At 40.8% G+C, this 27,455-nt stretch overlaps 1 protein-coding gene across 1 annotated transcript in view; it reads right to left on the bottom strand.

The window, feature by feature from the left end:
- GLCCI1 (glucocorticoid induced 1) overlaps positions 1-27,455 on the bottom strand; it is a 474,455-nt gene that overhangs the window by 85,921 nt on the left and 361,079 nt on the right. Inside the window, exon 7 of the mRNA XM_053714094.1 lies at positions 19,191-19,311. Coding sequence (XP_053570069.1) covers positions 19,191-19,311 — 121 coding nt within the window. The remainder of the gene's footprint in view (positions 1-19,190; positions 19,312-27,455) is intronic.

The raw sequence follows: 27,455 nt of genomic DNA, 5'->3' as shown, positions 1-27,455 counted from the left end.
TTAAGCAGAAAAGTCTGCCAACTGTTTCCCCCAACTGAAGTTACTTCATCTCAACAGTCCTGTGTGGAAACAGCAATCGATTTTAGTAACTTCTGCTAAAATCATCTTCCTCTTACAAACAGAAATCTTCATCTTTTTTCTGTTTCAGAGTAAATAGTACATACCAGCACTATTTTAAAATAACAAACACTTGATTGAAGAATAAAAACTACATTTAAACACCAAAAAAACTCTTAACCATCTCCGTGGAGATGTTGCCTGTGCAACGGCAAAGAGAATGACTGGGGTGGGCGGAGCCTAGGAGGGATCATGTGACCAGCTTTGCTGGGACTCTTTGCCATTTCCTGTTGGGGAAGAGAATATCCCACAAGTAAGGATGACGCCGTGGACCGGACACACCTATGTTGGAGAAAACACTAAATTACAAAAAAAAAAAAGAATTACAAGATGTTTAAACTAATTACACCTAATCTAAGTCCCCTAAAAAATAAAAAATCCCCCCAAAATAAAAAAATGCCCTACCCTATTCTAAACTACCAAAGTAATCAGCTCTTACCAGCCCTTAAAAGGGCTTTTTGTGGGGCATTGCCCCAAAGTAATCAGCTCTTTTACCTGAAAATAAAAATACAATACCCCCCAACATTACAACCCACCACCCACATACCCCTACTCTAACCCACCCAAACCCCCCTTAAAAAACCTATCGCTAACCCCCTGAAGATCATCCTACCTTGAGTCGTCTTCACCTAGCCGAGCCGAATTCTTCATCCAAGGTGCGCAGAGGAGGTCCTTCATCCGGTAGAAGTCTTCATCCAAGAGGGGCAAGAAGAGGTCCTCCATCCGGTAGAAGTGTTCATCCAGGCGGCGTCTTCAATCTTCATCCATCCGGAGCGGAGCCATCTTCAAAGGAGCCGATGCGGAGCCATCCTCTTCAACCGACGACTTCCCGACGAATGAAGGTTCCTTTAAGCGACATCATCCAAGAAGGCGTCGCTTCAATTCCGATTGGCTGATAGGATTCTATCAGCCAATCGGAATTAAGGTAGAAAAAAATCAGATTGGCTGATGCAATCAGCCAATCAGATTGAAGTTCAATCCGATTGGCTGATCCAATCAGCCAATCGTATTGAGCTTGCATTCTACTGGCCGATGAACCGGATGAAGGACCTCCTCTGCGCACCTTGGATGAAGAATTCGGCTCGGCTGGGTGAAGACGACTCAAGGTAGGATAATCTTCAGGGGGTTAGCGATAGGTTTTTTAAGGGGGGTTTGGGTGGGTTAGAGTAGGGGTATGTGGGTGGTGGGTTGTAATGTTGGGGGGGTATTGTATTTTTATTTTCAGGTAAAAGAGCTGATTACTTTGGGGCAATGCCCCGCAAAAAACATAATTTATGCTTACCTGATAAATTCCTTTCTCCTGTAGTGTAGTCAGTCCACGGGTCATCCATTACTTATGGGATTATATCTCCTCCCTAACAGGAAGTGCAAGAGGATCACCCAAGCAGAGCTGCTATATAGCTCCTCCCCTCTATGTCATACCCAGTCATTCGACCGAAACCAAACGAGAATGGAGAAACTATAGGGTGCAGTGGTGACTGGAGTTTAATTTAAAATTTAGACCTGCCGTAAAAACAGGGCGGGCCGTGGACTGACTACACTACAGGAGAAAGGAATTTATCAGGTAAGCATAAATTATGTTTTCTCCTGTTAAGTGTAGTCAGTCCACGGGTCATCCATTACTTATGGGATACCAATACCAAAGCTAAAAGTACACGGATGACGGGAGGGACAGGCAGGATCTTTACACGGAAGGAACCACTGCCTGTAGAACCTTTCTCCCAAAAACAGCCTCCGAAGAAGCAAAAGTGTAAAATTTGTAAAATTTCGAAAAAGTGTGAAGTGAAGACCAAGTTGCAGCCTTGCAAATCTGTTCAACAGAGGCCTCATTTTTAAAGGCCCAAGTGGAAGCCACAGCTCTAGTAGAATGAGCTGTAATTCTTTCAGGAGGCTGCTGTCCAGCAGTCTCATAGGCTAAACGTATTATGCTACGAAGCCAGAAAGAGAGAGAGGTAGCCGAAGCTTTTTGACCTCTCCTCTGTCCAGAATAAACGACAAACAGGGAAGAAGTTTGGCGAAAATCTTTAGTTGCCTGCAAATAAAATTTCAGGGCACGGACGACGTCCAGATTGTGCAGAAGTCGTTCCTTCTTTGAAGAAGAGTTAGGGCACAATGATGGAACAACAATCTCTTGATTGATATTCCTGTTAGTGACTACCTTAGGTAAGAACCCAGGTTTAGTACGCAGAACTACCTTGTCTGAATGAAAAATCAGATAAGGAGAATCACAATGTAAGGCCGATAACTCAGAGACTCTTCGAGCCGAGGAAATAGCCATTAAGAACAGAACTTTCCAAGATAATAGCTTGATATCAATGGAATGAAGGGGTTCAAACGGAACAACCTGCAGAACGTTAAGAACTAAGTTTAAGCTCCACGGCGGAGCAACAGTCTTAAACACAGGCTTAATCCTGGCCAAAGCCTGACAAAAAGCCTGAATGTCGAACTTCTGGCAGACGTTTGTGTAAAAGGATAGACAGAGCTGAGATCTGTCCCTTTAACGAACTAGCAGATAAACCCTTTTCTAAACCTTCTTGTAGAAAAGACAATATCCTAGGAATCCTAACCTTACTCCATGAGTAACTCTTGGATTCGCACCAATTTAAGTATTTACGCCATATTTTATGGTAAATTTTCCTGGTAACAGGTTTCCTAGCCTGTATTAAGGTATCAATCACTGACTCCGAGAATCCCCGCTTTGATAGAATCAAGCGTTCAATCTCCATGCAGTCAGCCTCAGAGAAATTAGATTTGGATGTTTGAAAGGACCCTGAATCAGAAGGTCCTGTCTCAGAGGTAGAGACCAAGGTGGACAGGACGACATGTCCACTAGATCTGCATACCAGGTCCTGCGTGGCCACGCAGGCGCTATTAGAATTATCGATGCTCTCTCCTGTTTGATCCTGGCAATCAATCGAGGAAGCATCGGGAAGGGTGGAAACACATAAGCCATGTTGAAAACCCAAGGTGCTATCAGAGCATCTATCAGTACCACTCCCGGGTCCCTGGACCTGGATCCGTAACAAGGAAGCTTGGCGTTCTGGCGAGACGCCATGAGATCCAGATCTGGTTTGCCCCAACGTTGAAGCAGTTGGGCAAACACCTCCGGATGAAGTTCCCACTCCCCCGGATGAAAAGTCTGGCGACTTAGGAAATACGCCTCCCAGTTCTCCACGCCTGGGATGTGGATCGCTGACAGGTGGCAAGAGTGAGACTCTGCCCAGCAAATTATCTTTGAGACTTCCATCATCGCTAGGGAACTCCTTGTCCCTCCCTGATGGTTGATGTAAGCCACAGTCGTGATGTTGTCCGACTGAAACCTGATGAACCTCAGAGTTGCTAACTGAGGCCAAGCCAGAAGTGCATTGAAAACTGCTCTTAATTCCAGAATGTTTATTGGAAGGAGTCTCTCCTCCTGAGTCCATGATCCCTGAGCCTTCAGGGAATTCCAGACAGCGCCCCAACCTAGCAGGCTGGCGTCTGTTGTTACAATCGTCCAATCTGGCCTGCTGAAGGGCATCCCCCTGGACAGATGTGGCCGAGAAAGCCACCATAGAAGAGAATCTCTGGTCTCTTGATCCAGATTTAGCATAGGGGACAAATCTGAGTAATCCCCATTCCACTGACTTAGCATGCACAAATGCAGTGGTCTGAGATGCAGGCGTGCAAAAGGTACTATGTCCATTGCCGCTACCATTAAGCCGATTACCTCCATGCATTGAGCCACTGACGGGTGTTGAATGGAATGAAGGACACGGCAAGCATTCAGAAGTTTTGATAACCTGTCCTCTGTCAGGTAAATTTTCATTTCTACAGAATCTATAAGAGTCCCCAAGAAGGGAACTCTTGTGAGTGGCAATAGAGAACTCTTTTCTACGTTCACCTTCCACCCATGCGACCTTAGAAATGCCAGAACTAACTCTGTATGAGACTTGGCAGTTTGGAAACTTGACGCTTGTATCAGAATGTCGTCTAGGTACGGAGCTACCGCTATTCCTCGCGGTCTTAGTACCGCTAGAAGAGAGCCCAGAACCTTTGTAAAGATTCTTGGAGCCGTAGCTAACCCGAAGGGAAGAGCTACAAACTGGTAATGCCTGTTTAGGAAGGCAAACCTTAGATACCGGTAATGATCCTTGTGAATCGGTATGTGAAGGTAGGCATCCTTTAAATCCACTGTGGTCATGTACTGACCCTTTTGGATCATAGGTAAGATTGTCCGAATAGTTTCCATTTTGAACGATGGAACTCTTAGGAATTTGTTTAGGATCTTTAAGTCCAAAATTGGTCTGAAGGTTCCCTCTTTTTTGGGAACCACAAACAGATTTGAGTAAAACCCTTGTCCGTGTTCCGACCGCGGAACTGGTTGGATCACTCCCATTAGTAAAAGGTCTTGAACACAGCGTAGAAACGCCTCTTTCTTTATCTGGTTTGCTGACAACCTTGAAAGATGAAATCTCCCTTTTGGAGGAGAAGCTTTGAAGTCCAGAAGATATCCCTGCGATATGATCTCTAACGCCCAGGGATCCTGGACATCTCTTGCCCAAGCCTGGGCGAAGAGAGAAAGTCTGCCCCCCACTAGATCCGTTTCCGGATCGGGGGCCCTCACTTCATGCTGTCTTAGGGGCAGCAGCAGGCTTTCTGGCCTGCTTGCCCTTGTTCCAGGACTGGTTAGGTTTCCAGCCCTGTCTGTAGCGAGCAACAGTTCCTTCCTGTTTTGGAGCGGAGGAAGTTGATGCTGCTCCTGCCTTGAAGTTACGAAAGGCACGAAAATTAGACTGTTTAGCCCTTGGTTTGGCCCTGTCTTGAGGCAGGGCATGGCCCTTACCTCCAGTAATGTCAGCGATAATTTCTTTCAAACCGGGCCCGAATAATGTCTGCCCTTTGAAAGGTATGTTAAGCAATTTAGATTTAGAAGTCACATCGGCTGACCAGGATTTAAGCCACAGCGCTCTACGCTCTTGAATGGCGAATCCGGAGTTCTTAGCCGTAAGCTTAGTTAAGTGTACTACGGCATCAGAAATAAATGAATTAGCTAGCTTAAGGACTTTAAGCTTGTCTATAATCTCATCCAATGGAGCTGAGCTAATAGTCTCTTCCAGAGACTCAAACCAGAATGCCGCCACAGCCGTGACAGGCGCAATGCATGCAAGGGGTTGTAATATAAAACCTTGTTGAACAAACATTTTCTTAAGGTAACCCTCTAACTTTTTATCCATTGGATCTGAAAAAGCACAGCTATCCTCCACCGGGATAGTGGTGCGCTTAGCCAGAGTAGAAACGGCTCCCTCCACCTTAGGGACCGTCTGCCATAAGTCCCGTGTGGTGGCGTCTATTGGAAACATTTTTCTAAATATAGGAGGGGGTGAAAAAGGCACACCGGGTCTATCCCACTCCTTGTTAATAATTTCTGTAAGCCTCTTAGGTATAGGAAAAACATCAGTACACACCGGTACCGCATAGTATCTATCCAGCCTACATAATTTCTCTGGAATTGCAACCGTGTTACAATCATTCAGAGCCGCTAAAACCTCCCCTAGTAATACACGGAGGTTCTCAAGCTTAAATTTAAAATTTGAAATGTCTGAGTCCAGTTCACTTGGATCAGATCCGTCACCCACAGAATGAAGCTCTCCGTCCTCATGTTCTGCAAATTGTGACGCAGTATCAGACATGGCTCTATTATTATCAGCGTACTCTGTTCTTACCCCAGAGTGATCGCGTTTACCCCTAAATTCTGGCAATTTAGATAGTACTTCAGTCATAACATTAGCCATGTCTTGCAAAGTGATTTGTAAGGGCCGCCCTGATGTACTTGGCGCCACAATATCACGCACCTCCTGAGCGGGAGGCGAAGGTACTGACACGTGAGGAGAGTTAGTCGGCATAACTTCCCCCTCGTTGTCTGGTGAAATTTTCTTTGCATGTACAGATTGGCTTTTATTTAAAGTAGCATCAATGCAATTAGTACACAAATTTCTATTGGGCTCCACATTGGCCTTTAAACATATTGCACAAAGAGATTCATCTGTGTCAGACATGTTTAAACAAACTAGCAATGAGACTAGCAAGCTTGGAAAATACTTTTCAAATAAATTTACAAGCAATATAAAAAACGTTACTGTGCCTTTAAGAAGCACAAAAAACTGTCACAGTTGAAATAACAATGAACCAAATTAGTTATAGCAACCAAATTTTCACAGTAAATGCATTAAGTTAGCAAAGGATTGCACCCACCAGCAAATGGATGATTAACCCCTTAGTACCCAAAAAACGGATAACAATTTAATATAAACGTTTTTATCACAGTCAAAACACACTCTCACAGGTCTGCTGTGAGTGATTGCCTCCCTCAAAACTAGTTTTGGAGACCCCTGGGCTCTGTAGAGACGTCCTGGATCATGGAGGAAGAAATAGGAAGACTGTGACTGAATTTTTACTGCGCAATAAAGCGCTAAAATAGGCCCCTCCCTCTCATAATACAACAGTGGGGAAGTTCAGTAAACTGATTTTATTCATAAACAAACGACTTAAACTCAAACGATTAACATGCCAGTAAACGTTTTAAAAATAAAATTATGAAATGTTATTAATAAGCCTGCTGCTAGTCGCTTTCACTGCAGTGGGGGCTCAAATATAACTTAAATGTATACAGTATTTTCTTAGTTAAGTTCCATTCCCTAGAAATACCTCAGTGTAAACATACATACATATCAGCCTGATACCAGTCGCTACTACTGCATTTAAGGCTGCACTTACATTACATCGGTATTAGCAGTATTTTCTCAGTCAATTCCATTCCTTAGAAAATAATATACTGCAACATACCTCCTTGCAGGTGAACCCTGCCTGCTGTCCCCTGTTCGGAAGTTACCTCACTCCTCAGAATGGCCGAGAACAGCAAATGGATCTTAGTTACGACCGCTAAGATCATACACAAACTCAGGTAGATTCTTCTTCTAATGCTGCCTGAGAAAAAACAACACACTCCGGTGCTGTTTAAAATAACAAACTTTTGATTGAAGAAATAAAAACTAAGTTTAACAACCACAGTCCTCTCACACGTCCTATCTATTAGTTAGGTGCAAGAGAATGACTGGGTATGACGTAGAGGGGAGGAGCTATATAGCAGCTCTGCTTGGGTGATCCTCTTGCACTTCCTGTTAGGGAGGAGATATAATCCCATAAGTAATGGATGACCCGTGGACTGACTACACTTAACAGGAGAAAGCCCTTTTAAGGGCTGGTAGAAGAGCCGATTACTTTGGTAGTTTAGAATAGGGTAGGGAATTTTTTTATTTTGGGGGGGATTTTTTATTTTATTAGGGGGTTTAGATTAGTTGTAATAAGTTTAAACATCTTGTAATTCTTTTTTATTTTTTGCAATTTAGTGTTTTTTTATATTATAGAATAGTTTATTTTATTGTATTTTAAGTTAGCTAATAGTAGGTAATTTATTTAATTAATTTAATGATAGTGTAGTGTTAGGTGTATTTGTAACTTAGGTTAGGATTTATTTTACATGTAATTTTGTACTTATTTTAACTAGGTAGCTATAAAATAGTTATTAACTATTTAATAGCTATTGTACCTAGTTAAAATAAATACAAAGTTGCCTGTAAAATAAATATAAATCCTAAAATAGCTACAATGTAATTATTAATTATGTTGTAGCTATATTAGGGTTTATTTTCTAGGTATTTAGTTTTAAATAGGATTATTTTAATTAATTTTAGGATTATTATTTCGTTTTATTTAAATTATATTTATGTTAGGGGGGGTTAGAGTTAGGTTTAGGGGTTAATAATTTTATTATAGTAGCAGCGACGGTGCGGGCGGGAGATTAGGGGTTAATAATTGTAGGTAGGTGGTGGCGATGTTAGGGAGGGCAGATGAGGGGTTAATACTATTTATTCTAGTGTTTGCGAGGCGGGAGTGCGGCGGTTTAGGGGTTAATACATTTATTATAGTGGCGGCGAGGTCCGGTCGGCAGATTAGGGGTTAATAATTGTAGTTAGGTAGCGGCGACGTTGGGGGGGGGGGCAGATTAGGGGTTAATAAATATAATATAGGTGTCGGCGATGTTCGGGGCAGCAGATTAGGGGTTCATAGCTATAATGTAGGTGGCGGCGGTGTCCGGTCGGCAGATTAGGGGTTAAAAATTTTTAGTAGAGTGGCGGCGATGTGGGGGGGGCCTCGGTTTAGGGGTACATAGGTAGTTTATGGGTGTTAGTGTACTTTGTAGCAGAGTAGTTAAGAGCTTTATATTCACGCGTTAGCCCATAAAGCTCTTAACTACTGACTTTTTTTGGCGGTAGGAGTCTTGTCGGTAGAGGGTCTACCGCTCACTTCTTCCAAGACTCCAAATACCAGCGTTAGGCAGATCCCATAGAAAAGATAGGATACGCAATTGGCGTAAGGGGATCTGCGGTAGCCTGGAGTCGCGGTGAGGAAGTGAGCGTTAGACCCTTTCCTGCCTGACTCTAAATACCAGCGGGCGGTAAAAAGCAGCGTTAGGACACCTTAACGCTGCTTTTGACGGCTAACGCCAAACTCTAAATCTAGGTGAAAGACTCCAAGGAGGAGAGATTGATTTAATGACAGGCTTGATACGAACCAAAGCCTGTACAAAACAATGAATATCAGGGAGTTTAGCAATTTTTTTGTAGAATAAAACAGAAAGAGCAGAGATTTGTCCTTTCAAGGAAGAAACTGTAAAATTCTAGGAATTCTAAAAGAATGCCAAGAGAATTTATGAGAAGAACACCATGAAATGTAAGTCTTCCAAACTCGATAATAAATCTTTCTAGAAACAGATTTTTGAGCCTGCAACATAGTATTAATCACTGAGTCAGAGAAACCTCTATGACTAAGCACTAAGCGTTCAATTTCCATACCTTCAAATTTAATGATTTGAGATCCTGATAGAAAAACGGACCTTGAGATAGAAGGTCTGGCCTTAGTGGAAGTGGCCAGGGTTGGCAACTGGACATCCGAACAAGATCCGCATACCAAAACCTGTGAGCCCATGCTGGAGCTACCAACAGTAAAAATGATTGCTCCATGATGTTCTTGGAAATCACTCTTGGAAGATGAACTAGAAGTGGAAAAATATAGGCAGGTTGATAACTCCAAGGAAGTGTCAATGCATTCACTGCTTCCGCCTGAGGATCCATGGACCTGGACAGGTACCTGGGAAGGTTCTTGTTTAGATGAGATGCCATCAGATCTATTTCTGGAAGCCCCCACATCTGAACAATTTGAAAAAACATCTGGGTGAAGAGACCACTCTCCCGGATGTAAAGCTCGACGACCGAGATAATCCGCTTCCCAATTGTCTATACCTGGGATATGGACCGCAGAAATTAGACAGGAGCTGGATTCTGCCCACACAAGTATCCGGGATACTTCTTTCATAGCTTGAGGACTGTGAGTCCCACCCTGATGATTGACATACGCCACAGTTGTGACATTATCTGTCTGAAAACAAATAAACGGCTCTCTCTTCAATAGAGGCCAAAACTGAAGAGCTCTGAGAATTGCACGGAGTTCCAAAATATTGATTGGTAATCTCGCCTCTTGAGATTTCCAAACCCCCTGTGCTGTCAGAGATCCCCAGACAGCTCCCCAACCTGAAAGACTCATCTGTTGTGATCACAGTCCAGGTTGGACGAACAAAAGAGGCCCCTTGAACTATACAATGGTGATCTAACCACCAAGTCAGAGATAGTCAAACATTGGGATCTAAGGATATTAATTGTGATATCCTTGTATAATCCCTGCACCATTGGTTCAGCATACAAAGCTGAAGAGGTCTCATGTGAAAACGAGCAAAGGGGATCGCGTCCGATACTGTAGTCATGAGACCTAAAACCTCCATGCACATAGCTACTAAAGGGAATGATTGAGACTGAAGGTTCCGAAAGGCTGCAACCAATTTCAGACATCTCTTGTCTGTTAGAGACAAAGTCATGGATACTGAATCTATTTGGAAACCTAAAAAGGTTACCCTTGTCTGAAGAATCAAAGAACTTTTTGGTAAATTGATCCTCCAACCATGTCTTTGAATTAACAACACTAGTTGATTTGTGTGAGATTCTGCAGAACGTAAAGACTGAGCAAGTACCAAGATATCGTCCAAATAAGGAAACACCGCAATACCCCGCTCTCAGATTACAGAGAGTAGGGCACCGAGTCTATTGTAGACATATAATGCCCTTGCTGAACAAAAGGCAGAATAGTCCTTATAGTCACCATTTTGAATGTTGGTACTCTTACATAACGATTCAAGACTTTTAGATCCAGAACTGGTCTGAATGAATTTTCTTTCTTTGGGACAATGAACAGATTTCAATAAAACCCCAGACCCTGTTCCTGAAAAGTGAAGAACTGGCACGATTACCCCAGATAACTTTAGGTCTGAAACACACTTCAGGAAAGCCTGCGCTTTCTCTGGGTTCACTGGAATGCGTGAGAGAAAGAAACTTCTCACAGGCGGTCTTACTCTGAAACCTATTCTGTACCCCTGAGAGACAATGTTCTGAATCCAATGATTTTGGACTGAATTTAGTCCAAAAATCTAATCTGCCCCCTACCAGCTGAGCTGGAATGAGGGCCGCACCTTCATGCGGACTTGGGGGCTGGTTTAGATCTCTTAAATGGCTTGGATTTATTCCAGATTGAGGAAGGCTTTCCAATTGGAGACAGATTCCTTAGGGGAAGGACTAGGTTTCTGTTCCTTTTTCTGTCGAAAGGAACGAAAAAGGTTAGAAGCTTTAAATTTACCCTTAGATTTTTTTATCCTGAGGCAAAAAAGCTCCCTTCCCCCCAGTGACAGTTGAAATTATAGAATCCAACTGAGAACCAAATAATTTATTACCTTGGAAAGAAAGAGATAGCAATGTCGATTTAGAAATCATATCAGCATTCCAAGATTTAAGCCATAAAGCTTAAAATAGCTAAAGACAAATATCTAACATCAATTCTGATATAAAAAATGGCATCACAAATGAAATTATTGGCATGTTGAATTAATCTAACAATGCTATACACATTATGATCTGATACTTGTTGCGCTAAAGTTTCCAACCAAAAAGTTGAAGCAGCTGCAACATCAGCCAAAGAAATAGCAGGCCTAAGAAGATGGCCTGAACATAAATAAGCTTTCCTTAGATAAGATTCAAGCTTCCTATCTAAAGAATCCTTAAAAGAAGTACTATCTTCCATAGTAATAGTTGTACGTTTAGCAAGAGTAGAGATGGCCCCATCAACTTTGGGGATCTTTTCCCAAAACTCCAATTTATCAGTAGGCAAAGGATACAATTTTTTTAAACCTTGAAGAAGGAGTAAAAGAAGTACCCAGTCTATTCCATTCCTTAGAAATCATATCTGAAATAGCATCAGGAACTGGAAAAACCTCTGGAATAACTACATGAGGTTTATAAACTGAATTTAAACGTTTACTAATTTTAGTATCAAGAGGACTAGTCTCCTCCATATCTAATGCAATCAAAACTTATTTTAATAAAGAACGAATATACTCTATTTTAAATAAATAAGAGGATTTGTCAGTGTCAATATCTGAGGCAGGATCCTTGGAATCAGACAGATCCTCATCAGAGATAGATAAATCAGTATGATGTCGGTCATTAAAAAATTCCTCAACTCTATGAGAAGTTTTAAAAGACCTTTTACGTTTATTAGAAGGCGAAATGGCAGACAAAGCCTTCTGAATGGAATCAGAAATAAATTCTCTTAAATTTACAGGAATATCCTGAGCATTAGATGTTGATGGACCAGCAACATGTAATGAACTACTACTGGTGGAAACATTATCTGCATGTAAAAGTTTATCATGACAACTATTACAAACCACAGCTGGAGGAACAGTTACCACAAGTTTACAACAAATGAACTTAGCTTTGGTAGAACCAGCAGGATTCCAGTAGTAGATTCTGAGACAGGATCAGATTGAGACATCTTGCAGTATGTAAAAGAAAAAAACAACATAAAAAGCAAAATTATCAATTTCCTTACATGACAGTTTCAGGAATGGGAAAAAAATGCAAACAGAATAAGCCTCTGACATAGAAAAAAAGACCAGAGGCAAAAGGAATGAGGTCTTAAATAATGAAAAAATGTTTAGCGCCAAGTATGCTGCACCACAAACTGAAAAACATTTTTTGGCGCCAAAAACGTCCGGAATGAAACTCGAGCGTCATAGATGACGCAACCTCGTTTAAAGACTTGGCGCCAACTAAGACGCCGGAAATGACGAATTTGCGTCAACAAACGTAATTTTTCGCACAAAAAAAGTCTCGCGCCAAGAATGAAGCAATAAATTATAGCATTTTGCGCTCTCGCAAGCCTAATACAGCCCGCAATATAGAAAGAGTCAATTTGAAAACCTCAGGTAAGAATTTTTTTTTTTAAAAAACATTTCCCAGATATGAAACTGACAGTCTGCAAAAAGGAAAACAGAATTTATGCTTACCTGATAAATTACTTTCTCCAACGGTGTGTCCGGTCCACGGCGTCATCCATTACTTGTGGGATATTCTCCTCCCCTACAGGGAAAGGCAAGGAGAGCACACGGCAGAGCTGTCCATATAGCTCCCCCTCTAGCTCCGCCCCCCAGTCATTCGACCGACGGTTAGGAGAAAAAGGAGAAACTATAGGGTGCCGTGGTGACTGTAGTGTATAAAGACAAAAAATTTTTCAACCTGATTAGGAAAACCAGGGCGGGCCGTGGACCGGACACACCGTTGGAGAAAGTAATTTATCAGGTAAGCATAAATTCTGTTTTCTCCAACATTGGTGTGTCCGGTCCATGGCGTCATCCATTGCTTGTGGGAACCAATACCAAAGCTTTAGGACACGGATGAAGGGAGGGAGCAAATCAGGTTACCTAAATGGAAGGCACCACGGCTTGCAAAACCTTTCTCCCAAAAATCGCCTCCGAAGAAGCATAAGTATCAAATTTGTAGAATTTGGCAAAAGTGTGCAGAGAATACCAAGTCGCTGCCTTACATATCTGATCAACAGAAGCCTCGTTCTTGTAGCCCCATGTGGAAGCCACAGCCCTAGTAGAGTGAGCTGTGATTCGGTCAGGAGGCTGTCGTCCGGCAGTCTCATAGGCCAATCGGATAATGCTTTTTAGCCAGAAAGAGAGGTAGCAGTAGCTTTTTGATCTCTCCTCTTACCAGAGTAAACAACAAACAAAGATGAGGTTTGTCTAAAATCTTTTGTTGCTTCTAAATAGAACTTTAAAGCACGAACAACATCTAAATTGTGTAATAAACGTTCCTTCTTTGAAACTGGTTTCGGACACAGAGAAGGAACAACTATTTCCTGGTTAATATTCTTGTTGGAAACAACTTTTGGAAGAAAACCAGGCTTAGTACGCAAAACAACCTTATCTGAATGGAAAACCAGATAGGGTGGATTACACTGCAAAGCAGATAATTCAGAAACTCTTCTAGCAGAAGAAATAGCACCCAAAAACAGTACTTTCCAAGATAATAACTTAATATTTATGGAATGTAAAGGTTCAAACGGAACCCCTTGAAGAACTGAAAGAACTAAATTTAGACTCCAAGGAGGAGTCATGGTTCTGTAAACAGGCTTGATTCTAACCAAAGCCTGAACGACAGCTGCCAGTCGTTTGTGTAACAAGACAGATAAAGCAGAAATCTGTCCCTTTAGAGAACTAGCGGACAACCCTTTATCCAAACCTTCTTGGAGAAAGGAAAGAATCCTTGGAATTTTTATTTTACTCCAGGAGAATCCCTTGGATTCACACCAACAGATATATTTACGCCATATTTTATGGTAAATCTTTCTAGTCACAGGTTTTCTGGCTTGGACCAGAGTATCTATCACAGAATTCGAAAACCCACGTTTGGATAAAATCAAGCGTTCAATTTCCAAGCAGTCAGCTGCAGAGAAACTAGATTTGGATGTTCGAATGGACCTTGTACTAGAAGATCCTGTCTCAAAAGTAGCTTCCATGGTGGAGCCGATGACATATTCACCAGGTCTGCATACCAAGTCCTGCGTGGCCACGCAGGAGCTATCAGAATCACGAGGCCTTTTCCTGTTTGATCCTGGCTATGAGCCTGGGAAGGAGAGGAAACGGTGGAAACACATACGGTAGGTTGAACGACCAAGGCGCCACTAATGCATCCACTAGAATCGCCTTGGGATCCCTGGATCTGGACCCGTAACAAGGAATCTTGAAGTTCTGACGGGACGCCATTAGATCCATGTCTGGAATGCCCCATAATTGGGTTAACTGAGCAAAGACCTCCGGGTGGAGTTCCCACTCCCCCGGATGGAAAGTCTGACGACTCAAATAGTCCGCCTCCCAGTTGTCTACTCCTGGGATGTGAATAGCAGATAGATGACAGGAGTGATTCTCTGCCCATTGGATGATCTTGGTTACTTCCTTCATCGCTAGGGAACTCTTTGTTCCCCCCTGATGATTGATGTACGCAACAGTCGTTATGTTGTCCGACTGAAATCTTATGAACCTGGCTTTCGATAGCTGAGGTCAAGCCAGGAGCGCATTGAATATTGCTCTTAGTTCCAAAATGTTTATCGGGAGAAGCGACTCTTCCCGAGACCATAGGCCCTGAGCTTTCAGGGAGTCCCAGACCGCGCCCCACCCCAAGAGGCTGGCGTCGGTCGTGACAATGACCCACTCCGGTCTGCGGAAACTCATTCCCTGAGACAGGTGATCCTGGGTCAACCACCAGAGAAGTGAGTCCCTGGTTACCTGGTCTACTTGAATTTGGGGAGACAAGTCTGTATAGTCCCCATTCCACTGATTGAGCATGCACAGCTGTAATGGTCTTAGATGAATTCGAGCAAAAGGAACCACGTCCATTGCTGCGACCATTAGTCCTATTACTTCCATGCACCGAGCTATGGAGGGTTGAGGAATAGAATGAAGAACTCGACAAGCGTTTAGAAGCTTTAACTTTCTGACTTCTGTCAGGAAGATCTTCATTTCCATAGAATCTATTATTGTTCCCAGAAACGGAACCCTTGTGGACGGTGACAGTGAACTCTTTTCTATGATCACCTTCCACCCGTGAGATCTGAGAAAAGCCAACACAATGTCTGTGTGGGCCCTCGCTTTGGAAAGAGACGACGCTTGGATTAGGATGTCGTCTAGATAAGGTGCTACAGCGATGCCCCTCGGCCTTAGGACCGCTAGAAGGGACCCTAGCACCTTTGAGAAAATTCTGGGAGCGGTGGCTAAACCGAATGGAAGAGCCACGTGAAGGATGGAACTCTGAGGAAATTGTTTAATATCTTTAAATCCAGGATTGGCCTGAAAGTTCCCTCTTTTTTGGGAACCACAAACAAGTTTGAGTAAAAACCTAGACCTTGTTCCCCGGAGGGGACTGGGTTTATCACTCCCATCTTTGATAGGTCTCTTACACAATGTAAGAATGCCTGTTTCTTTATCTGGTCTGAAGATAAGTGAGACAGGTGGAATCTTCCCTTTGGAGGAAGTCCCTTGAACTCTAGCAGGTATCCCTTGGAGACTATTTCTAGTACCCAGGGATCCGGAACATCTCTTGCCCAAGTCTGAGCGAAGAGAGATAGTCTGCCCCCTACCAGATCAGGTCCCGGATCGGGGGCTACCCCTTCATGCTGTCTTGGTAGCAGCAGCAGGTTTCTTGGTCTGTTTACCCTTGTTCCAGCCTTGCATGGGCTTCCAAGCGGGTTTGGGCTGGGCCGCGTTACCTTCTTGTCTAGCGGCAGTGGAGTTATTAGCCGGTCCGTTCCTGAAATTGTGAAAGGAACGAAAATTAGACTTGTTCTTAGCCTTAAAAGGCCTATCCTGTGGGAGGGCATGGCCCTTACCCCCAGTGATGTCTTAAATAATTTCCTTCAATTCCGGCCCAAAAAGGGTCTTACCCTTGAAAGGAATATTAAGTAACTTAGTCTTGGACGACACATCTGCCGACCAGGATTTTAGCCAAAGCGCCCTCCGCGCTACTATAGCAAAACCTGAGTTTTTCGCCGCCAATTTCGTTATTTGAAAAGCGGCATCCAATATAAAGGAATTAGCTAACTTTAATGCGTGAATTCTGTCCATGACTTCTTCATAGGAAGTCTCTTTCTGGAGCGACCTTTCTAGTTCCTCAAACCAAAAGGACGCCGCTGAAGTGACAGTAATAACACACATAGCTGGTTGAAGGATGAACCCTTGTTGAACAAAAATCTTTTTAAGCAATCCTTCCAATTTTTATCCATAGGATCTTTGAAAGCGCAGCTGTCCTCTATAGGAATAGTTGTGCGCTTCGCTAGTGTTGAAACAGCTCCCTCAACCTTCGGGACCGTCTGCCATGCGTCCCTTCTAGGGTCTACTATGGGAAACATTTTCTTAAATATAGGAGGTGGGGCAAAGGGTACACCTGGCTTCTCCCACTCCTTATCCACTATGCTCGCTACCCTCTTGGGTATTGGAAAAGCGTCTTCGTGCACTGGGACCTCTAAAAATGTGTCCAATTTGCACAACTTCTCTGGTACTACTACAGAATCACAGTCATCCAGAGTATCTAATACCTCCTTAAGCAAAGCGCGGAGATGTTCTAGCTTAAATTTAAATGCTACTATATCAGGTTCTGCCTGTTGAGACATTGAAATTTCACCCTCAGACAACCCTTCCCTCACAGCCAATTCCGATTGATGTGAGGGTAAAATAGATAAGGCATCGTCAGCGTCTGATTGTTCATCCTTTTTTTATCTGTATTTAAAACTGAACAATCACGCTTTCTCTGAAATGCTGGCAGTTTGGATAAAAGATTTGCTATAGAATTATCCACTACTGCTGTTAATTGTTGCATAGAAATAAGCACTGGCGCGCTAGGTGTCGCCTGCGCGGGCAAAGCTGGTGTAGACACAGAAGGAGAGGATGTAGAATTATCCTCACTACCTTCATTAGATAAATTATCTTGGGCAACATTATGAAATGTAACAGAGCTGTCCTTATTTTGTTTGGACGCTATGGCACAATTATCACAAACACTCAAAGGGGGAACACATTTGTCTCTACACACACAGAACATAGGTTATCTGATGGCATAGACATGTTAAACAGATTTAGGCAGGCAAACAATGCAATAAAAACGATTTTAAACAAAAACGTTACTGTCTCTTTAAATAATAAAATTACACACTTTATTTCTGAATGTTCAAAAAACTATGAAGGCAATATCCGATTTTTATGAAATTTGGACCCCAGTGTCATAATGCTTAGAAAGTATTGCACAGCAAATATGGAGACTCTAGCTCTTAAAACAAGCAAACCAGAGCCAATTGTTGGATTTAACTGTTTTTATACACTACAATCCCTGCTATAGTATTGCTGCAGCATTTTACCTTCCTTATGGGTCAATCATTCACAGAAATAAGCCTTCTGGAGTCACTTTCTGAGTCACAGGACCCTCTCACATGAAAACTGCATGCACTGCCTTGAAATCAACTGCACAGCTGAAGCACCAAAATGAGGCTTCCTCCCTCAGCACACTAGAGTGAAGGGGCCTTCCTGACTAGATTTAGGTGTCCTAAACCTGCCAGATCAATAAAAAACGTTCCCAAGTGTATATGAGCTTATAAAACAGTTCAAATGCCATGATATTGTAATAAAAACCAATCGATTTTGCCCCTAACAGTGTCTACCAGCATAAAAATCAAAAAGGGGAAGCCTGTTATCTTTTTTGCTGAGGTGAAAGAAAAATGGCTTACCATTTTCCCTGAGGGGAAAAATGACTGTCATCTAGCATTAGCCTGTGTTGTTAGAAGGAGACTAGTCATACCTGAAGCAGATGAGTCTGCAAACTGTTACCCCCAACTGAAGTTCTCTGGTTTCAACAGTCCTGCGTGGTAACAGCAATGGATTCTAGTTACTTGTGCTAAAATCATATTCCTCTTAACAGAAATCTTCATCACTTTTCTGTTGTAGAGTAAATAGTACAAGCCAGCAATATTTTAAAATAAACTCTTGATAGAAGATATAAAAAACTACAACTAACACCACAAATTCCTCACCATCCCCGAGGAGATGCTACTTGTTCAGAGCGGCAAGGAGAATGACTGGGGGGCGGAGCTAGAGGGGGAGCTATATGGACAGCTCTGCTGTGTGCTCTCCTTGCCTTTCCCTGTAGGGGAGGAGAATATCCCACAAGTAATGGATGACGCCGTGGACCGGACACACCAATGTTGGAGAAATATACTGATAAACCTGAATCATGGCAAATATAAGTACAAACATATATTTAGAACTTTATATATAAAGTGCCAAACCATAGCTGTCTTAAGTAAATGAAACATACTTACCAAAAGACACCCATCCACATATAGCAGATAGCCAAACCAGTACTGAAACGAGAACCAGTAGAGGTAATGGTATATAAGAGTATATCGTCGATCTGAAAAGGGAGGTAGGAGATGAATCTCTACGACCGATAACAGAGAACCTATGAAATAGATCCCTGTTAGGAAGACCATTGTATTCAATAGGTAATACTCCCTTCACATCCCTCTGTCATTCACTGCACTCTGAGAGGAACCGGGCTTCAACATGCTGAGAAGCACATATCAACGTAGAAATCTAGCACAAACTTACTTCACCACCTCCATAGGAGGCAAAGTTTGTAAAACTGAATTGTGGGTGTGGTGAGGGGTGTATTTATAGGCATTTTGAGGTTTGGGAAACTTTGCCCCTCCTGGTAGGATTATATATCCCATACGTCACTAGCTCATGGACTCTTGCCAATTACATTTTTTTGTGGAAAAAAAAAAGCTTGGTGTCTAGTATAAGAATATTGTGTTCTAAATTACTTAATTTTTTTTTAATTTTCCATTCCTTCCTTTAATTTAAAAAAATAATAAATAAAAAATAAATATTTAAGCAAGTAGCATGTGTGGCATTTATCTGCCTTTTTGCCTCAATGGAAGCAATTTGTAAGCTGGACTTATCTGTACATCTTTAAATCTGAACAAAATATATAAATGGATTCTATTAAGCAGCCGCCAGCTTACAAAAAAGTATTACTTACGAGATTTCCTCAAAGACCTTCACTCGCTCACATCCCTCTGGGGGCTCTCGTTTGAACATGTAGCTGTTGTTTGGTTTGGGAGATGAAGCATACTTGGGCAGAGGTGAGTTACTCCCACTGTCTGAAAATTTAAAGGAGGGGTATTACTAGGCATGGAGAGAGCCAAAAATGTAATTTGTTGTTGCCAGAAAAAGGCTGTTTATTTTTTAGTTAGGAAGGTTATGAGGATAAACTTTAAAAAGTAAAGCAAAATACAAATATATATATATATATATATATATATATATATATACACACACACACACACACACATTGGATTATAAAAAGTCTACACACCTAAGTTAAAATGTCAGATTTCGTTGATGTAAAAAAATGAGACAGATAAATAATTTCAGAACTTTTTCCACCTTTAATGTGACCTATAAACTGTACAACTCAATTGAAAAACAAACTGAAATGTTTTAGGTAGAGGGAAGAAAAAATATAAAAATAAAATAATATGGATGCATAAGTGTGCACACCCTTAAACTAATACTTTGTTGAAGCACCTTTTGATTTTATTACAGCAATCAGTCTTTTTGGGTATGAGTCTATCATCATGGCACATTTTGACTTGGCAAGATTTGCCCACTCTTCTTCGTAAAAACACTCCAAATCTGTCAGATTGCGAGGGCATCTCCTGTGCACAGCCCTCTTCAGATCACCCCACAGATTTTCAATCGGATTCAGGTCTGGGCTCTGGCTGGGCCATCCCAAAACTTGAATCTTCTTCTGGTGAAGCCATTCCTTTGTTGATTTGGATGTATGCTTTGGGTCGTTGTCATGCTGAAAGATGAAGTTCCTCTTCATGTTCAGCTTTCTAGCAGAAGCCTGAAGGTTTTGTGCCAATATTGACTGGTATTTGGAACTGTTCATAATTCCCTCTAGCTCAACTTAGGCCCCAGTTCCAACTGAAGAAAAACAGCCCCAAAGCATGATGCTGCCATCACCATGCTTCACTGTGGGTATGGTGTTCTTTTGGTGATGTGCAGTGTTGTTTTTGCACCAAACATGTGTTTTGGAATTATGGCCAAAAAGTTCAACCTTGGTTTCATCAGACCAGAACACCTGTTCCCACATGCTTTTGGGAGACTTCAGATGTGTTTTTGCAAAATGTAGCCTGGCTTGGATGTTTTTCTTCGTAAGAAAAGGCTTTTGTCTTGCCACTCTACCACATAGCCCAGACATATGAAGAATACGTGAGATTGTTGTCACATGTACTACACAGCCAGTACTTGCCAGATATTCCTGCTGCTCCTTTAATGTTGCTGTAGGCCTCTTGGTAGCCTCCCAGACCAGTTTTCTTCTCGTCTTTTCATCAATTTTGGAGGGACGTCCAGTTCTTGGTAATATCATTGTTGTGCCATATTTTCTCCACTTGATGATGACCTTTGCACAAATTCCCTGTGTTCCATGGTATATCGAATGCCTTGGAAATTCTTTTGTACCCTTCTCCTGACTGATACATTTTAACAATGAGATCCCTCTGATGCTTTGGAAGCTCTCTGTGGACCATGGCTTTTGCTGTGGGATGAGACTAAGAACATTTCAGGAAAGACCAACAAGAGCAGCTGAACTTTATTTGGGGTTAATCAGAGGCACTTTAAATGGCAGGTGTGTACTGACTCCGATTTAACATGATTTTGAATGTGATTGCTTAATTCTGAACACAGCTACATCCCCAGTTATAAGAGGGTGTGCACACTTATGCAACCACATTATTATTTTTTCTTAACTCCACCTAAAAGATTTCAGTTTGCTTTTCAATTGAGTTGTACAGTTTATAGGTCACATTAAAGGTGGACAAAGTTTTGAAATGATTTATCTTTGTCTCATTTCTTTCCATCACAGAAACCTGACATTTTAACAGGGGTGTGTAGACTTGTTATATCCACTGTATATATATATATATATATATATATATATATATATATATATATATATATATATATATATATATATATATATATTACATGCAAAGGTAAAAAAACACTGTATAATACTTTTAACTAAGTGCAAACCAGCTGGTACATTCAAATTTGCAGTTTACAGTTAAATACTTAAAGGATATCATAAAAACCCAGTTGTAATAAGGAAACAATTTAATGGAAAATAGAGGATAACTAATGTCACATTCTCTGAAACACTAAGAGGAAAACAAATATTCAAAATTTAGGTTTACCTGATAAATGCATTTCTTTCATAGTGGGGAGAGTCCACGAGTCAATTACTCTTGGGATTCAACTCCAGGCCACTAGGAAGCAAAGATCCGAAAACTGTAAGAATACTCAATCCCTCTCTCACCACTCTGGTAAGCCAGTCTTACATATAGCCAAGCAAAGAAAAGTAGAAAGGTAGGAAAGGACAGAGCAGGGAAAAAGTGGTGCAAACTAAAACTGCTGCCAGAGAAAAAATAACTAAATTAATAACTGTGGCGTCCAAGAGTAATTTGAGCGGCATAAAAAATGTTTTCTTCAAAAGGCAGACACCTAATTTTCAGACACAGCTGCCTTGAGGACTTTCCTACCAACAAAAAAGCAAACAGAAGAAGCAAACTCATCAAAGGGGTAGAATTTAATAAAGGTATGTAAGGATGACCATGTCGCTGCCGTAACATTTTGAATAACAGAAGTTTTTAAATGCTCAGGAAATAAAAACTGGTCTGATAGAATGAGCAGTAATGCAGATTGGGAGATACTTTCCCACCTCCATGCAAGCTCTATGAATTAAGAGATCATACCAAGAAGTCAAAGAAATAGCTGTGGCCTTTACCTGTAGATACATTTTTTAAAGCTCTTACTACAGAAGCCCTTCTTAAGAATTTTTTTTTCTGGCCAAAGAAAATTCAATAAAGAACTGTCTTTAACCTGAGAAAAGCCTGAACACAACAAAAAAGAGAGATTTAAACATTTTTTATCAGGTAAACATACATTTTTATTTTATTTTTTCTCTGTGTGTTTCAGATAATGTGACATTTGTTCCAGTGTATCTTTTAACTGAGAGAAGGAATCCACAACCCCAAAGAATTTTTTTTTTTTAAATGTACTTAAAAATAGGCAGAGGCGACTGTCTGAAGGACCTTTCTACTAAAGAGGAGGTTACAACATCAAAATGGTAAAATTTAGTAAAATTATGCAAAGACCAAGTAGCTGCCTTGCAAATTTGATCAACTGAAGCCTCATTCTTGAAAGCCCAACAAGTGGCAACTGACCTAGTAGAAAAAGCTGTAATCCACTGTGGCAGAGGCTGACCTGCCTGCAAATAAGCTCTGTGAATCAAAAGTTTTATCCAAGAGGCTAAAGAAAAAGCCCTTAACGACCAAGGACGTGCAGGGTCGTTAAGTGACTTTTTTTTTTGAGGACGTACCCTGCACGTCCTTGGTCGTTAAGGGCTTTTTCTTTAGCCTCTTGGATAAAACTTTTGATTCAGCTGGAAGATGTATAAAAAATGTGAAAAAATACAAAATACGAATAAAAAACCTGTGGAAAAAGAAACAGTCTTGATAAAAGCCAGGAGATTAATGCCGAAACGCGTCAACAGATTTGAGTAAGCATACTACCTTGTATATGAACCTAACAGTTGATATATTCTACATTATTGTCCGTTTCTTTTTTCACAGGTTTTTTATTCATATTTTGTGTTTCTTTTTTCACAGGTTTTTTATTCGTATTTTGTGTTTTTTCACATTTTTTATACATCTTTTAGTATCTCCAGCATTTTCTTATTGGAATCACATCATCATCACCCGAGTAATTTTGGATAGAGTTTGTTTCACCAATTTCTATTTTTATTTTTTATTTTTTTCAACTATCACACAATATTGGAATTTTTCACAATTTTTCACAACTTTACACCATTTTCTCTTCATTTTTTGCTTGATTTTTTCTTTATTTTTCATCAACATTTTTTCAACACATTGGTCACATCTCACATTGACTTTGGAAATTAACACCTGATTATCAACTTGGATGGACACATATTGATACATATTGACATTTCTATCTTACAAGGATAAATCTTTTCAGGCCAATAGTATCTGTATATCCAATCAATACAGATATTTCTTCTTCAACGTTGCACTTTATTGTACACTTTATTTTTAACATGGATCCATGGTTTTGATTGTACTTGTTTTTATATGTATTGTACTATGTATTAAACTAATTATTTTATACTTATCCTATACCTAATTTAGACTCCTATAACTATATTTTTATATATTCACCTTTACCTCAGCCTTTGTTGGGGCTCCCCTCTATTACCTTTTATTCTTTATTTATTCAAGGGTTCACTAGGGAACCTTCTGAGGTGAGCTAGAGGTATATTCACCCATTGTTTTGCGCAGGGTACACCCTACACATCTCTAATAACATTTTTTAGCCATCTGGTGCAGAGAGAGCCACTCTGTGGCCCTCTCTGCACCGGAGATCGGAGGCTCTTTTCGTTGGTGGGTGGGAGCCGGTATGGGAGGCGGCCATCGATGGCCTTGCTGATCTTCAGGGGGGCGGGATCGTGGGCGGGGATGGCCGGGGCGTGCGCAGACGCGCGCACGTGCACGGAGGGGGCGGGCGCGTGCATGGGAGGGAGCCGCTACACTACAGAAAAAAAGTGTAGAAAAATGAAACAATAGCTTAATAAAATAAACAAATAATAGAAAAAAACTTCAGTTAGGTGGTGGGGGTTGTTCTGTGGAGGGGGGGGAAGCTACACTACAGAAAAATTGTCAAAAAAATGTAAACAAACCTTTTTCTTTTTGCAAACTGGGTACTGGCAGACAGCTGCCAGTACCCAAGATGGCCCCCAATAAGGCAGAGGGGGAGGGTTAGAGAGCAGTTTTGGGGGGGATCAGGGAGGTTGGGGGCTAAGGGGGATCCTACACAGTAGCATATGTAAATATGCTAAAAAATATATATATATTTAAAAAAAAAAAAACCTTTTATTTTAGTACTGGCAGACTTTCTGCCAGTACTTATGATGGCGGGGACAATTGTGGGGTGGGGAAGGGAAGGGAGCTGTTTGGGAGGGATCAGGGGGTGGGATGTGTCAGGTGGGAGGCTGATCTCTACACTAAAGCTAAAATTAACCCTGCAAGCTCCCTACAAACTCCCTAATTAACCCCTTCACTGCTAGCCATAATACACGTGTGAGGCGCAGCAGCATTTAGCGGCCTTCTAATTACCAGAAAGCAACGCCAAAGTCATATATGTCTGCTATTTCTGAACAAAGGGGATCCCAGAGAAGCATTTACAACCATTTGTGTCATAATTGCACAAGCTGTTTGTAAATGATTTCAGTGGGAAACCTAAAATTGTGAAAAATGTAACTTTTTTTTAATTTGATCGCATTTGGCGGTGAAATGGTGGCATGAAATATACCAAAATGGGCCTAGATCAATACTTGGGGTTGTCTACTACACTAAAGCTAAAATTACCCCAAAAAGCTCCCTACATGCTCGCTAATTAACCCCTTCACTGCTGGGCATAATACACGTGTGGTGCACAGTGGCATTTAGCGGCCTTCTAATTACCAAAAAGCAACGCCAAAGCCATATGTCTGCTATTTCTGAACAAAGGGGATCCCAGAGAAGAATTTAGAACCATTTATGCCATAATTGCACAAGTTGTTTGTAAATAATTTCACTGAGAAACCGAAAGTTTGTGAAAAAATTTGTGAAAAAGTGAACGATTTTTTTGTATTTGATCGCATTTGGCGGTGAAATAGTGGCCTAGATCAATACTTTGGAATGTCTACTAAAAAAAAATATATACATGTCAAGGGATATTCAGGGATTCCTGAAAGATATTAGTGTTCTAATGTAACTAGCGCTAATTTTGAAAAAAAAAAAAAAAATGGTTTGGAAATAGCAAAGTGCTACTTGTATTTATGGCCCTATAACTTGCAAAAAAAGCAAAGAACATGTAAACATTGGGTATTTATAAACTCAGGACAAGATTTAGAAACTATTTAGCATGGGTGTTTTTTGGTGGTTGTAAATCTATAACAGATTTTGGGGGTCTAAGTTAGAAAAAGTGTGTTTTTTCCATTTTTTCCTCATATTTTATAATTTTTTTTATAGTAAATTATAAGATATGATGAAAATAATGGTATCTTTAGAAAGTCCATTTAATGGCGAGAAAAACGGTATATAATATGTGTGGGTACAGTAAATGAGTAAGAGGAAAATTACAGCTAAACACAAACACCGCAAAAATGTAAAAATAGCCTTGGTCCCAAACGGACAGAAAATGGAAAAGTGTTGTAGTCATTAAGGGGTTAATAAATTTTGAGTGGGATAATTTTTTTTCTTCAAAAGGCAGGCACCTTATTTCCAGACACAGCTGCCTTGAGGACTTTCCTACCAAAAAAACAAATAGAAGAAGCAAACTCGTCAAAGGGGTAGAATTTAATAAAGGTATGTAAGGATGACCATGTTGCTGCCTTAACATTTTGAATAACATACGTTTTTAAATGCTCAGGAAATAAAAACTGGTCTGGTAGAATGAGCAGTAATGCAGATTGGGAGATACTTTCCCACATCCATGAAAGCTCTATGAATTAAGAGATCAAACCAAGAAGTCAAAGAAATAGCTGTGGGCTTTACCTATAGATATTTTTTAAAGCTCTTACTACAGCTAAATTTAGTAGAAGCCCTTCTTAAGATTTTTTTTCTGGCCACCGATAATTCAATTAAGAACTGGCTTTAACCTGAGAAAAGCCTGAAGACAACAAAAAGATTTAAACATTGTTTTATCAGGCATTAGATATTTGTTCCAGTGTATCTTTTTACTGAGAGAAGAAATCCACAACCCCAAAGATTTTTTTTTTTTTTTTAAATGTACTCAAAAATAGGCATAACCGTCAAACAGAGGCACCTGCCTAAAGGACCTTTCTACTAAAGAGGAAGTCATAACATCAAAAAGGTAACATTTTGTACAATTATGCAAAGAAGATCATGTAGCTGCCTTTTCATTCTTGAAAGCTCAACAGGTGGCAACTGACCTAGTAGAAAAAGCTGTAATCCACTGTGGCAAAGGCTGACCTGCCTACAAATAAGCTCTGTGAATCAAAAGTTTTATCCAAGAGGCTAAATAAATAGAGGCCTTCTGACCTTTCCTAGGCCTAGAGAAAAGAATAAACAACCTAGAGGTTTGTCTGAACTCATTAGTAGTATCAGAATAATATTTAAATGCTCTAACATCCAGAGAATGTAAAGATCTTTCAGAAGCATTCTTAGGATTAGGACACAAAGAGGGAACAACAATCTCTCTTCCAATGTCTGAAGAAACAACCTAAGGCAGAAATTTAAATGATGTCCGTAAGCAGCCTTGTCTTGATGAAAAATCAGATAAGGAGAATCACAAGAAAGAGCAGACAATTAAACTATTCTAGCAGAAGATATGGTCAAAAGAAACAATAATTTCCATGAAATTAGTTTAATGTCCAATTTATGCATAGGCTCAAAAGGAGGAACCTGCAAAACCGTTAACACTAGGTTAAGATTGCAAGGAGGAGAAATAGGCTTGAGAACAGGTATAATTCGGACCAGAGCCTGAAGAAAACAATGATCATCAGGAAGACTAGAAATCTTTCTGTGGAACAAAACTGAAAGCAGAAATCTGTCCTTTCATGGAACAAGCAGATGCACCCTTATCTAAACCATTCTGCAAAAATGGAAGAATTCTAGGAATTCTAAAAGAATGCCAAGAAAAACCATGATTTACAGACCAGGAAATTTTCCAAACCTTGTGATAAATAGTCGTAGAAACAGGTTTACAAGCCTGAATCAGAGTTTCACTCACAGAACATGAAAGACCCCTATGTCACAGAACTAGGCGTGCAATTTCCATGCTATCAAGTTTAGAGACTTTAGATCCAGATGGAAGAAAGGAATTTGAGACAGAAGGTCTGACCGCAGAGGAAGAGGCCAAGAGGAACATTTGAATCAGATCTGCATACCAAATCCTGCAAGGCCACGTTGGACAATCAGGATTACAAAGGACTTCTCTAGTCTTATCTTGGAAATTACTCTGGAAAGAATAAACAGAGGAGGAAACGGATAAGCAGGCTGACATGACCAAGGAACTACCATAGCATCCGCTGTTGTTCAAATGAGAGGCCATCTGATCTCTCTCTGGTAGACTCCAAAGATCCCCAATCTGATTAAACACATCCTGATGAAGCAACCACTCCCCTGGATGTAGAGACTGATGACTGAGAAAGTATGCC

The sequence above is a fragment of the Bombina bombina genome, chromosome 5 (genome assembly GCF_027579735.1).
Source record: "Bombina bombina isolate aBomBom1 chromosome 5, aBomBom1.pri, whole genome shotgun sequence".
Lineage (NCBI taxonomy): Eukaryota > Metazoa > Chordata > Amphibia > Anura > Bombinatoridae > Bombina > Bombina bombina.
Note: the sequence above shows the minus strand (reverse complement) of the source record. Positions and strands in the feature narration are given on the sequence as shown.